This window comes from Betta splendens, chromosome 11 (assembly GCF_900634795.4).
Source record: "Betta splendens chromosome 11, fBetSpl5.4, whole genome shotgun sequence".
Classification (NCBI taxonomy): Eukaryota; Metazoa; Chordata; class Actinopteri; order Anabantiformes; family Osphronemidae; genus Betta; species Betta splendens.
This window is the reverse complement of record NC_040891.2, coordinates 12414202-12428430: the sequence shown is the minus strand read 5'-3', so window position 1 is coordinate 12428430 and position 14229 is coordinate 12414202. Positions and strand designations below refer to the sequence as shown.

The 14229-nt window shown below is 49.4% G+C and overlaps 1 protein-coding gene across 1 annotated transcript in view; it reads left to right on the top strand.

Annotated features, from left to right (window-relative positions):
• Window positions 1–13407, top strand: part of ext1b (exostosin glycosyltransferase 1b) — a 65855-nt gene extending 52448 nt beyond the window's left edge. Inside the window, exons 5-11 of the mRNA XM_029167546.3 lie at window positions 1565–1697; window positions 3249–3367; window positions 5626–5721; window positions 9517–9606; window positions 11197–11357; window positions 11906–12077; window positions 12738–13407. Coding sequence (XP_029023379.1) covers window positions 1565–1697; window positions 3249–3367; window positions 5626–5721; window positions 9517–9606; window positions 11197–11357; window positions 11906–12077; window positions 12738–12923 — 957 coding nt within the window. The 3' untranslated portion in view covers window positions 12924–13407. The remainder of the gene's footprint in view (window positions 1–1564; window positions 1698–3248; window positions 3368–5625; window positions 5722–9516; window positions 9607–11196; window positions 11358–11905; window positions 12078–12737) is intronic.
• The last annotated feature ends 822 nt before the right edge of the window (window positions 13408–14229 follow it).

Sequence of the window (14229 nt, the reverse complement as noted above, 5' to 3'; positions counted from 1 at the left end):
CATCATGTCTGGACCGAGGGCGGCCGATGGGGGCGGAGCTGCAGCCAAGCGAGCAGAATTGGCCGCTCGTGAGGTGTGAGGGGGGGGGGGTGGCTTTTTAAGGTGGCACAGTGTTTTTATAGAGAATTTATGGGATTCTGAGTTAATCTGCGCGGCCGAGGCAAATGGGTATCGAGTGGCCCGAGGCAGAGGCTCGCAGGAGTCAGACGCGCCACGCAGCGACGTTCTTTACGTCCTCGCCTCGCGCTTTTATTCAGTGGCATTATATGAATGCGCCGTTATTCACTTTATACGGTCTAAAAGCCCTCGGCCGCTCAGGCTGCAACAGTCGTCGCCTCAGCTGCTCGACAGCAGCCGTAAAACACGACCACAAACCTCTCTGTTTTACCGGAGCAATTTGGCGTGGCTCAAGGGCACCGCGGCAGTATGTCTTCGCACCTGCCTGCGAGGAGGAGGAGAGGCCGTAGTCGCGTGTGACCGCTCCATTCGGGTCCAGGCCGGGCCCGGCTGGCGCATGCGCAGAAGCCCGCTTCGACTCGCTGATTGTGTTCAATGCGCCACGACCTCCGCTCGGTTTGTCCGTGGACGGGAATATTACACAGCAGCGTGGGTTTCTCAGCTCGGTTTGGTGCCACAGGTCGCGATCGATAACCGCCGCAGGTGATACAAAGTCCGGCGAAGTGCGGACTTTCATCCAGCGCCTCAGGACTCGCTTTCACGGCGGGTTTCTCGGCCCGGGTTTTGAATAATAATCCTAATATTATTCTGGAGCGGAATGAGGTTATTAGAAGTCGGAGTGTTGGCGTTCATTCACGTTTATGACCGGCCGCTATCTGCTTCCTGGCGTTTTTGTGTGAAAACTCATTCTGCGGTGTGAAATGTTGTATAGGTGATTACAAGGCTCATCAAATTCTCAATATTTCATCCACTGATGTAAAGAGGCAAACGCTTCTTTCTGTATTAACACAAATATTTCCTTTTGATGAAAGTTAAATCTAAGCTGTTTCTGTGTTTGCGAATCTGCAACTGTTCATGAAGGGAAAGTCTAATAAAGGACAGGAAGCTTCAGATGAGAGAATTTGGTTGAGTTATACTATGTAAATGTATGAATTCTTAATGAAAGAATATTTTACACACAAACAAAATCATTGCATTTGAAATAAAGCTGTGAATTTAACATTTTTATCCTTTTAGTGGACGATAGCTCAGGATTTTAAAATCTTTTTAAAACATCTGGACACCACAAAACTGTTGTATAGTCAAAAATGACTCAAACAAGTGGACTGTAATAATATGACTCATACTGACTCATATTTTCCAGGAAGATGCATTTGGAGAGTTTCTTCTAAACAGATGTTGTTACTGTGGGTCAAGCATCCCTGAATTTTCAGCCCTGCGTTGTTTAACTTTCTGTTTTTACAAACACATATCACATCTTAATGCACAGATATGAAACGTAGCCACACTCACCAAACCTTGGAGACACCATTATATTTTATGTGACATAATTTATTTTTTTTTTTTTTTGCATGTGTGTGTAACTGGCGTAATCCGCTGTTTCCAGATCATCCAGGACCGCGTGCTGGAGCACGGCTCCAGGAGCAGCCTGATGTGGAACAGCCACCCCGGGGGGCTCTTCACGCTGCCGCGCTACTCCGGCTACCTGGGAGACTTCCCCTTCTACTACGCCACCCTGGGTCAGTGTCACGAGCGGCAGCAGCAGCAGCGCCCGTAGAAACCGGGCCTCACCCCTGATCTACTGCCCTCCCTGAATAGCTGCGTCCAGCAGCGGGTGGAGGAGTGGGCCTGTGACGGATGTTTGTATTAGTCGTGCTGACACACCAGCCCGTCCATCATTGCTTTTTGAGTCAGCACTGCTACCGCTGCGGCCGATTCCTCCCGCTACGGTTCAGCAGCGTTTAGTTCTCCTCCATCATGTATCTGTGACCCAGGAGGCTCCATCCCTCACCCCTTCACTCCATCATGGCCCAGCACCACCGGCCACACACACACACACACACACACGGGATGCTGTTCACTGATGGAGCACCCGGGCGTGGAGCTGATATTAAAACGGACGTACGCGCCGACAGGCACAGATTACAGCGGAGGCAGTTTATTTGTTTGTCACAGAGGAAGCAATTAAACATGGATGTTGTTTTTAGGAGACGAGTCCACTTCAAGTGACAAACAAAGACAAATGCACTTGGACCCACGCAGTCAGAGCAAAGTTTGTTTTAGAATCTAGGATGTAGTAAAACAGAAATTCATCTTAAAACCAGACAACATTATACATTGTGGGCTAACGATGAACAACACAGCATCCTTGTCATTATATAAATAATCCATCATCTCGTCTCCACTCATAAAGAAGCTAATACCTTATGATTTAAACTTAATTGTTTTAATCAAATGTTAGTTTAGCTCCATTTTCGCCTGAACATCGCATCCTGTCCTGACTTGTAACTCGTGAACGCCGCTTTCTGCCGCTGAGGGCAGGAACAGCCCCTCGCATGTAAAATTGAAACGTGCCGCGTGTGACGCTAATTCCGCTTCGGGTTCCCCTTAAATGTTTGATTAGCGTCTGTTTATGAGCTCGTTACGAATTTACGTCCCCGGTGTTTAAAAACTTTTTCATTACAAATCACAGCGACAGTTTAGCGACTTTGGAGACAGCATATATTCCTCATCATGAAGGTTTCCCTGCAGCGGAAGGAGACTCCTCTAATGCTATCTCCTCGGCGCCATGCTTTGTTGGTTTGGCTTAGATTAGATTTAAATTAGGAAAAGTTGAACGTCCTCTATGCTCCGTCTTGCTCGATATCTTATTTCCTGCTCATTTTCAGCCTCAATTACTCTATTCCAATATCAAGTCGGACTGAATTTAAAGTCACATCAGCAGTTAGTCGTCTGTTCATTGGGTTGCAGATACACTTGAAGAGTTTCCAAAATGAAATATTCAGTGATCAAGAGATTTGGCATTTTCAAAACACATTAACGCTGCTGAATATTTTAAGGCTGCCTTGAAAACCGTACGTCACTGGCTATTAAATCATCTGTAGTTTTGAACTGCTGACAGACTCATTGCACCGAGCGTCTTTCATTCAAAATAGATATAAAGTGTTGGGAAATGAGAGCCTTCAGCTCTCGTCCGGCTTTATTTTCTTCAAAGAGCATGAAATTACATCGACGGCTGACAGATGGACTCTGTTAAACGGCATTAACGATGTGTGTCTGTTGTGTTTCAGGCATCAAGCCGTACCACAAGTTCACCGCCGTCATCCACGCCGTCTCCCCTCTGGTGTCGCAGTCGCAGCCCATCCTCAAGCTCCTCGTAGCTGTGGCCAGGTCCCAGTACTGTGCACAGGTAGCGTGTGTGTGTGTGTGTGTGTGTGTGTGTGTGTGTGTGTGTGTGTGTGTGTGTGTGTGTCACTCCACTGCCGCATAATGTGGCACAAACGGCTGCTTTGCTTTTCGTTTTCCGTCCTGCGACACAAAAGAGTGTGTGTGTGTGTGTGTCTGTGTGTGTGCGTGTGTTAACTGTGCTGGATTGAATTAGAGCAGCTGTTGTGGCGCTACATCTGTCTCCATGGCAGCGTAACCCACTTCAGCACAGCTGGAGATGGCAAGTATTGATTCCCCCGCCTGCTCCTTTTGAGTGTGGGAAATGAAATGGAATTTGCTCTTCGATGGCGCGTGTGTGTGTGTGTGTGTGTGTGTGTGTGTGTGTGTGTGTGTGTGTGTGTGTGTGTGTGTGTGTGTGTGTGTGTGTGTGTGTCAGCACAGTGTATGGCTGAAGTAAGTTTGTGTGTTGTGTAGGAGGGATGTGGTGGGCTGCTGTACATGAAGCTAATGTTACATAGCTGCATACAGTCCGTGTCCATTGAAGCCTGGTTTCTCCCATTGACTCTACATCCCATAATTCCCGTTGAGACACACTCAGAATTTACAAAGTGCCTTTGAAACTTTGCGGTGCGCGTGGAGCTCCACGCTCAGTGTTTCTAGTGCAGTGGGCGCAGCAGAGTGTAAAACTATCGACGACGCCGTTGGATAAATGATCGGTTTATACCTGCGTTACGCCCCGGAGCTCCACAACAAGCAAGCGGGGACTTTGAGTGGAAATGCTGTTACACGTCAGGCTGCCGACGCTCTAATTTTAGCTCTGCGCGGCTCCGAGGAGCCGTCCTCGCGCACAGCCGGGCTTCAGGCCGTCGTAAAAGCTCCTTCTCCCAACGCTGTCAGGTTAAAGGGGGAACTCTCTGACCTCCGTGTTCTTCATAGAGGCGCCTTTGTCTGCGCGTTCTTCGGCCGCGGATGCAGAGCGCGAGGGCGAGGTGAGGTGGAGGGAGGGAGGGGGGGGGGGGGGTCTCCGCTGGGCTGCAGGCGGGTGAGGAGAAGGGATATAAATAAATGAACGGGAGGGAGAAAATGAAAGAAGTCGAAGGGTGGAGGAGACTAAATTGGACGCCAGAAAGCTTTTAAGGCGCGTTCTGACACAGCGGACCTCCTGCTGTGACTGCGCGCGGACGGCGAGGGGGGGGTTCTTCAGCGCTCTCCTCCACCCGTCCACCAGTGAGACTGGATTCATGCTTCTCAGCTGCATGCGTCGGGCCGCGGACCCGTTGTTGCCGTTGATTTCGTTCCCTGAATGAGGCTCGGATCGGCTGCGCGTCGACCTCCCGCGTTTTCCGCCCGCCGACGCGCAGCTGTAGTCGCGTGGGACCTTGAGGCGCATCCAAACGGGTCCAGCCGGGGCGCGGGCCCCCCAGGGGGAAGCGCTCCCCGCGACCCCCGCTAACGTCGGGATAATGGGGAACTTCATTGATCCCTGCAGGGAGATTCTTGCGGTTTGCTCCATCTGGAATGCTTGATGGATGTCCGCTCCAGCTCCGCATGGCGGCACTGGGGTGGATCCATTTACCGGGTGTTCAAGGACATTGAGACGGGGCAGATGTGAGCCGAGACACGATGACGTGCTCCTGCTGCTGCGCCGCCATCGCTCAGAAAGTATACGAAAAGTCTGAGTTGATATTTGGCAACAAAAAACATTCAGCTTCAAGTTTAAAATCATTTTCAAGTGTGGTTCCGATGGAGGCATTCTTTCCCATAATGCAATGCACGAAGCGTGGCTGGAAGTGGAACCGAGGCAGATGGTGCTGCCGCAGCTCCAGGCGACGCTCATAAAAATCCAAACGAGTAAATCATCGGACACATTTTGAGGACTAAGCGATAAGTTTCGCTCTTTTCGTCTACGCTGCAAATGTTGGGTTGAGACGTAAGAATGTGGCGCGTTCCCCATCGGCCGCCAGCGGCGCATACGTGAGGCAGACGTGATGCGGTTGGAGGCGGAGGTCACGTGGGCGCCGCGGTGAGAAATGAGAGCCGACGGTGTGATGTCGGCGGCTGGTGCGTGAGTCTGGACACATAATTGGTTTTGTCTTATCACTTCAGGTGCCCTTCTGCCTCGTGAACACAATCACGCTGTAATTAGGTGGCATTTGCTGACCATAGGTCGTGTAAATGCCACATGTTTCACGGGTGGAGTTCATTCTGTCGACCCGATGCAGATATTCGACACCGGCGATAAGACCCCTCTCTCTCCCTCTCTCTCTCGCTCGCCCTCAGATCATCGTCCTGTGGAACTGCGACAAGCCCCTGCCGGCGAAGCACCGCTGGCCGGCCACCTCCGTGCCCGTCATCGTCATCGAGGGGGAGAACAAGGTGAGCCGCGCCCGCCGCCCCCGATCCTCTAATTACCCCGCTCATCTCAAAGCGCAGCGCCACTGTATCCTCAGACGCAACGCGAGCGTTTGTGGGAGATAATGAGTTTCGATTTGTGCCGCGCTGATTCCATTAACGGACGGTTTGTGCGGCTGTAATTAAAGATCATCGGTAAAAGGAATAACGGGGAAATGGCTTAAAGGCTGGAGAAGATAAGGAGCCGTGGACGTGGAAGTGTATATGGATAGTGTAATTTACCTTAAATGTGTTTATCCTTGATGCTAAATGACAAAAACCTCAGGAGAAATAAGTTTGAGGTTTATGTTTGGCTTTAACACATTTAATACTTTTCTCACCCAGAGGGGTTTAAAATGAGAGGTTTCGCTCACATTTAAAGCGTCAGGTAACTGGTCAACAAATGAAAAACAGTGAAAAGTGTTTTAATCATGAATCATTTAAATCCAAAGTTGAGTAGTTGACTTCCCATTAACTCATTCCATCTCATTATTATTGTTTCTATTTTCGCTGACTCATGCGTACGAGCACACGCTCAGTCACCGTTCGTGTAATGTGCTTTTCCTGCTCGTGCGGCTGACATTTGAGTTGGAGTTGAGCCTGGGGCCAGACTCGATCATACCTCAGTGGCATTTATGATGACAGCCCTATTAGGCTTCTAATGCTGAGGACTCTACCCTGTGGAGGGGTTCTTGTGCTGTCACGACCTCCCTGCGAACTCTCCTTGTAAAGGTCAAAGGTCAAACTTAGTTTTTCACTGGGGCTGTTTAAGGCGGAGCAGACGGATAAAGGGACGCTGTCGCTCGTCTACGGTCCTAAACACCAGGCTCGTCTGCTGATCTCTTCCCTTGGCGCCTACAAGGACTTTTCACCTGCCAATCACAGGAAGTGGCTGGTGTCTGGTTCTGGTCCACCTCTCCACGTGGCTCTGAGTGGTTTCTCCCAAGCTGTCAATCACAGCAGGCGCGCTGTGTGTGTGTGTGTGTGTGTGTGTGTGTGTGTGTGTGTGTGTGTGTGTGTGTGTGTGTGTGTGTGTGTGTGTGTGTGTGTGTGTGTGTGTGCGCGCCAGAAGCCTGTGGTTTGTTGTGGTTGTAACAGGCTCTGTGTTTACTGTGGCGAGCCAAGCTGTGTTCTTCCTCCCCACAGAGAGAAACAGACAGAACCTCTTCCTCCCTCTCGCCTCTTTCCTGCCACTTCATCCCTCCTTTTATTCTCTCTCACCCTCTTCCTAAACCCTTTTTACCGCCCGTCTTTCGTTTTATCGCAGCGTCGTCCCCGTGTCTCTCTTCGGAACCGTAGCCGGGCTTGAGTGAAACCTCCCGCGCTCCCTCGCTTCACCGCTCGCGCCCTGAAAGGTTCCGACCGCTCGTTCTCACTCCTCAGCGGTGCTTCTGTGATGCTTCGTTTGTGCTGCTGGAGAAGTAATGGAGAACGAGAGCGAATGGCAGGATGCAGTCTGTGCAGAGTTCCTCCACCGCTCACACTGTCAGGCTGATTATCGTAAAGGCTGCATCCCCTTCCTGTCCACCCCGGCCCCAAATGCCTTATATTATGTTATGCATGTGTGGGCTAAACCCCATGCAGTAATATGTCATTTACTAAGACACACAACATTTTTTATAATAAGTAAATGTAAAAACGCCTGAATTCCATCCTCCACCCATGTTCCTCCCGCTGTCCTCCTCTCTGTCGCTCTGACACGGCAGCCAAAACGTCACTCTAAGCCCGGAGCTGGTTTAAGCCGTGTGAGAATCCCAGCAGCGCTTAATATGGTCGACGCACACTGGTGGTCCTGCCTCGCTCGCTCGCTCTCTCTCTCTCCCCCCGCTGCCGCTGTCCTTTGGAGCGGAGGTGAAGCGCTGCAGGCGCTCACATTCCTGGGGAGAAGCAGGAAGCCCCGGGCTAATATGTCGCTCTGCTAACGTTACAAACCATCTGGGGCCTGGACCCGTCGGCCTCTCGGCCCGTCTTGGCGTCTTTTCCTCTCGGCCCGTCTGTGGCAGAGAGATGAGCTTGGTTTGTTTGGTCTCTGTCAGAGATTAAGGCTTAATGACGGCTCTTGAAGTGGGAGCGACGCTGCTGCCTTTCCACTCTCGCGTTCTCCCTCCCTGCAGTTGTTTCTCCCAAAGTCGGATGATAATGAGTCAGAATAAGACTTTAGAATGTAATCAGTGTAACCAACAGTGTCACTGATTCCTGATCTGCTCCCTGTTCCCCAGCACGTGAAAAACTCAAATCCCTTCAAAATAAAATATCTGAAATGCAGTTTCCTTTTAATGTTTCAAATGATTGTAGAGGATAAAAGTACTTTTGTAGGTTCAATATCTGCTATTATTTATTTATTTTGTGATTTCATCTGAAATATAATTAACATGTTTTCATGGTTATTATCTATTAAAGGGCTTAGAAAAGCAAAGATGCCCAGAATGATGAAAATGTTTTCCAGACCAGCAATGCCAAATAATCACTCATCAAAACCTGGATTTAAGACGTTTAATGAACCTTTTGATTAATCTCAGTCATTTTGTTAGGAGCGTTTAACTGTAATCAAATCCGTGCCAACATGCAAACATGTAGTCGGCACTGATTTTATTAGAGGCTCAGCACAGACAATTACACCTCAGGTGGATTAAAACAGATTAAAGACAGAGGATTTGAAGTCAGGGCATCTGGGAGGTTTGTGACGGGCCTCCGTCAGGATGAGGTCTTTTACTCTGAAGGGCTGCAGCGTGATTCATTAGCCGCAGCCTGAATCAGCTCGAGCGTAAGCAGTAAAAGGCGTTCTCACATTTTTCTTGGTTCCAAGGGGCCCCATGGAGAACCGGCGGTGTCGTGCGTTCGCATAAAACGAGAGGTCGACTCTGACGCTTCTTCAATGTAAATGCAACAGCTTTGCAGCGCAGGTGGTGCTTTAAGGAGCGTGCGTCCTGGCGAGGGCCTGACCTTCACAGCGGTGCCCAGTAACCGGCTGTTTGTGACTACATCCATTAGAGGTTTGCCTCTGCGAGCTGATCCCTGTTTGTGTAGGAGGTCGTTTGAGTTTGAGCAGACGTCCAACTCGCGATATACACAAACACTCTGTCAATGAGGAGCTGCTGTTTTTCATCCGAGCACAACAGGCCAAAGACTTCCTGTCTAAATATTCTCAATATCCTCAAGATGTTCTTTTTTTTTTTACCCATCCACCCACCAGGCCCAGCCACCCTCGCCCTCCGATTCCAGTAAATATTCACTTGATGCTGTAAACGCCGTATCCACGTTGTCTTCGCCGTGGAGAAGTAAATGTGAGCCACATGCAGGCTCATGACTCAAGCCGCGCTCTTCATACCGGTTTATCGATCTCGGAGAAAGACGATGCTGTGGCAGTAACGGAAGCTGGTATCGGCGCTACGTCTCAGGTCGGCTGATCTGCTGATTAGAAATTATCATCATCATTTTAAACCCGCTAGGCCTGGACCCAATATGAATGTCTGTTCAAACAATATCTAATTTGACGTAAGTAGCTCAAATCAATGTAATCCTGTAAAACGCAATTCCAATTCTGAATGCGAAATTACAATAACACATAAACTCTTGTGGGACGTCTCCATGGAAACACTGTCATGTACAGTCAGGTTGGATGAAGGCTGCATGAATCGACTCCTCCGCACCATCAGTCTGAGATCCATACATATTACGGGCCTTTCCCACAGACTCCTGCCTCTGCGTCTGTTTCCTGCAGCGGTTTTAATGTGACGTGAGGGAAATCTCATTTCAGCCGCGTGGTTTCTCCCCCCGCAGGTGATGAGCAGCCGCTTCCTGCCGTACGAGACCATAGCGACGGACGCGGTGCTCAGCCTGGATGAAGACACGGTGTTGTCCACCACAGAGGTACCCGGTGTTACTGCATCTTAAATCAAATGGAGTAGCTTCTGTTCCTTGTCCTCATGAGATACAAACTTAGCTGCAGACGCTCTTGTATTTTTTTTTCTCAATCTTTAATCTCCCTCTGTTTGTCCCTGGTGTTTTTGAGTTATTGCAGTGAAACTTGATTTTCAAATCGCCTGAACTGCTAAAACTTTTATTCCCAGAGCTTTGTCTCTCTCTCTCTTTCCTTTTCTTCCACCTCGTGTTTTCTGATGCTTCGCTCTCAACTCCCTCGCTTCCACGCGCGCTGCTGGGACCGTTCCCGTTTTTTCCCGCGGACATGTTTTGCCGTGGCGCCAGATGCTGCTTTGAACAGTTTAGAATCAGGATCTCGCAGAGACTCGATGGCGATGACAAAGCAGAGCTGGTGCTGTATCTGATCGCGTGTCCAGCTGCAGTAAGCTTAATGCTGGTTCATGACCACAAACCATCCCATAATTATAATCAGACCTCAGGGAGCATCAGAAATTAGAGTTAAAACACCTTCACAGCGTTGCTGAAAAGTTTCCCACCAGAGGCGTCTTTGGCTCCTTTGATTCATTACAGAAGCCTCCTTCAAAATAAAGGTTTCCATGGCCTTGCTATTCTTTCTTCAGTGTTGCATTTAAATGCTGAAGGCAACACATCAGTATGTCTTTTCTATTATTTTACTGAGCTCCTCTTCTCCCTCCTCAGGATTAGTTCGTATATACAGCAGTAATTGTAGACGCACGTGTGTTATGTTTAATGGGGTTTTAAACTGGAGGACTCATTAATATAAGCACTCGGTGTCGCACAGCCCGCGACCATGTGGTGTAAGGGAGAGCGGGTGTTTGCGGAGCCGCCGAGGCTTTTTTGATGTTTTCCTCTTAATTATTTGATTAAATGCTTTGATCAGCACCAGCAGACGTTGGCTGCAGGCAGCTGCTTAGCAAAGACAGCTTTGTGTTTGATGAGCTTTTGCCTGTGTTCATTTCACTAAAGTGTGTTTTAGCGAGTGCTGCTTTTATTTCTTCCTCTATTTGTCTTTTTTCTCGCACAATGTATACTTTAAATAGATGCAGTGAGTAGAAAATTACATAATTCAACAAGATTAATGTCTAATTTCTAATTTTAATTTCTAATTAAATCTTCTTATTCACAATGTGGGATGGCTTTTTAGTACTGCCAGCAGTTCTAATTAATGCTCTATTAATGCTTAATTAATTAACTCCTACATTGTAGATTAGTTATGAGTGTGGTTGCCAGGTTGGGAAAATCTTTCAAGCTTGTTTATGCTTTCTGTTTGTTGATTATTTCACCTCCACTTCCTGAGGGGTGTAATGATTTTCCAACTGAAACTGAAAGCACAGGACAAACCCCTTCAACTCTGTGTCTGTCAGTATAGAACGCGAAGCAGGCGCTGACACTAGCATCGCATGAGGCGTTCATGAGCACGACAGAGTGTAGGTCAGGAAAGCACTCAGAGCCCAGTGTCTTTGATTTTCCTCACAAAACAGCGAAAGGCCACCAAATATCCAGCTCATCATGAATATATACTGTAGCATATATAATACGCTGTTTGTCTCCCTCCAGGTGGACTTTGCCTTCACCGTCTGGCAGAGCTTCCCAGAGCGGATCGTAGGCTACCCCGCCCGCAGCCACTTCTGGGACAGCAACAAGGAGCGATGGGGCTACACCTCCAAGTGGACCAACGATTATTCAATGGTGCTGACCGGCGCCGCCATCTACCACAGGTACCGCCGACGCAGCCACCGCCGCCGTCTGATCTCCCACACAGCTGTTTACCGCCGTGCGAGGCGGCTCCCACTGTTTTGCTGCGCTCCGCTGTTTCCTTTCATGCTCCGTACTTCTGTTCACTTCCCCTTTTGTTAAACAGGGATCACAGCTTCGCTCCGCTCCGCTCTCCGGTGTTCAGTTGTCTCTTTTCTGATACAACACTTTGATGCAGTGATCTGTAGATTATGAAAGTAGGCGTGATGTTCAGCGTAGCACAGCCTCGGGAAACACTGTTTTGACACCAGGTGTGTTTTATTCTCCCCCCCAAAAAGTCAATTTGTCTTCTACGCACTGATTCACAGTTCCTGCGTTAGTTAGACTCCAGCCCATGTCAGGTTTAATATGGCGTCACCCAGCTGTGATGGGAGCAGACCGTTTAGCTAAAGTCAACCAATGGCTGCAGCCGAATGCCAACTGGAATGCTTTCAATGAGTCGGTGGAAGGGTTGGTTGCATGAACTATATCCAGTTCCCTTATTTTGTCTCCCACTTCCTCTGTGCTTCAGGTATTACCATTACCTGTACACCAACTACTTGCCCACGAGCCTGAAGAGCATGGTGGACCAGCTGGCCAACTGCGAGGACATCCTGATGAACTTCCTGGTCTCCGCTGTCACCAAGCTGCCGCCGATCAAGGTCACGCAGAAGAAGCAGTACAAGGAGACCATGATGGGGCAGGTGAGCGGCAGCTGCAGGCGCTCCCAGGCCGGACGCCCAGCTTGTAAATGTTTAATGCAGACGACTCTTTAGCAGAGCGGGTAATTAAAGCAAACCTCATTAGAGTGCGACTGAACTAGTAGCATTCTGCAGCCTTGGACGTGAACCATCCAGGTTACATAATCCGATATAACTGCCCTTCTCATAAATAGAAGCCGCTGTTGCTCTCCTTTGATGCGTGGGTCACGCCCTTTCAGGCGCTTTGTGACTTATTCTCCTGCGAGTAAACACGATCGGCCGCTAACAGCTGGAAGACAAAGACGCAGATAGAGAAGAAGCCAGAGTGAGAATGTCGTTCAGCGATGCTCGTGTCACTGAACAGCGATAGATCGATGACTGTTGAATGCAAGTGCAACACATACTTTTAAGAGGTTGTTCAGTGTGTTTACGGTGCAGTAAACACCTCCTACCACTCGAGTTGGTGGGTGGTGTTTACTGCACAGCCTGTTGTTTTATACAGAATAGTTTTTTAAATATCAGCAACACTACAATTTATAACTATGGGTGTTTATATTTATTGATTGTGAGTCACTGTATGGTTGGACACAGTTGCTCCTGGCTGGGATTAATGGTTACTCATAACACTGCCGTGCGTCTGAAGCTCTCGTTCTCCTCCTCCAGTCTTCGAGGGCTTCTCGCTGGGCCGACCCCGACCACTTCGCCCAGCGACAGACCTGCATGAACAAGTTCGCCAGCTGGTTTGGCGCCATGCCGCTGGTCCACTCGCAGATGAGACTGGACCCCGTCCTGTTCAAGGACCAGGTCTCCATCCTCCGCAAGAAATACAGGGACATCGAGAGGCTCTGACAGGACCGACGCCCCCTCTGGGGAGACCCCACGCAGGGGGAGGCACGAGAGAGAGACTCCTTGGAGGGAAGAAGGAGTAGTAGGACTGTACCCGGATGGACAGGGAGCGACGCGGCTCCGTCTTCCACTCAGCACATTGCCAATGACCACAGCGCTGCTGCTGCCAGGACTTGATGCAGGAAGGGATGAATAGGAAGCAAGCAGATGGCGCTTGGATTTGAAAAGCGCAAACAAAAAGCGCAAACAGGCCGACAAAGAGGAGTGCACAAACTGACGGACATGCCAAACAGGACTGTATGTTTCGCAAGCGTGCAAACACACAGACGCACTACTGATGCTGAAGAACTCCCGAATAAAATATTTTTTCTACGACGCGAACGCGGACGACGCTGACTTTCCTGCTCTCGGCACATTTGCAGGTAGTAGAGGAAGAGGGGAGGTGTCTGCGGCCACCAACCTGGCAACCGCAGCCACAACAGACTCTCCTTTGTCTGCATCAGAACACAATACTGGACTCACTCAGCAAGCCCCTGCTTTACAGCCCGGGAAACCCTGCTTTTAGTTGATTTGATTTCTGTACAAATCAGCTCTCTGGCATCACTGTTGACCCTTTTTTTTTCTTCCGAGAGGTTCTGAATCAGCGCATCGGTTTAATATTTCACTTTTGAAGGCAGAAAAAGTAAACAGCAGTGTCCAGGCTGTTATTACAAGATCTTCATAGCGAGGCAGCCATTATTTCAAAGCAGCCTGCAGTCTGAAAAACATCCCGTCTGTCCTTTCCTTGGCTCGTCCATTGATGTGCCGATATGGCTTTTATAATGGTCTATCTGCTTCCCTGTTATCACCCAGATAAGTTAGAAAAACATCTCGTTTCATATCCCATTTTCCTCTCATACTCACCACAGCAGTTGTACTTTTCTCATCCCCCCCCCCACTTTCATCATCTTTTATTTGCGCCTGCAAACTCCACTTTCTCTGGCGTGTGCGTCCGTGCACGCGTGTGTACGGCGCCTGGGAAAGTTGGCTCATCCAACCATAAGCTCGGGCGGAATACATTTCCCCTCCGAAGGAATGGGCGAAATGAACATTTCTGGGTGAAATGGAGCGGAACGCTGCGTCCTAACCAGACTCGCTTCGCCCATTTCTTCCTTCCCGCGCGCCCTCGGAGCGCTGCCCGTACGGGGGGACGCGTCAGGCCGTGGCGGGTCTTTAGTGGCACCGGGGCCATTCGGACGCCAGGCTCCGCCTTCACGCTGCATCCGTGGCCGTCGGACGCTTTGTTGTGTTTTCCTGCATCATATCAGGA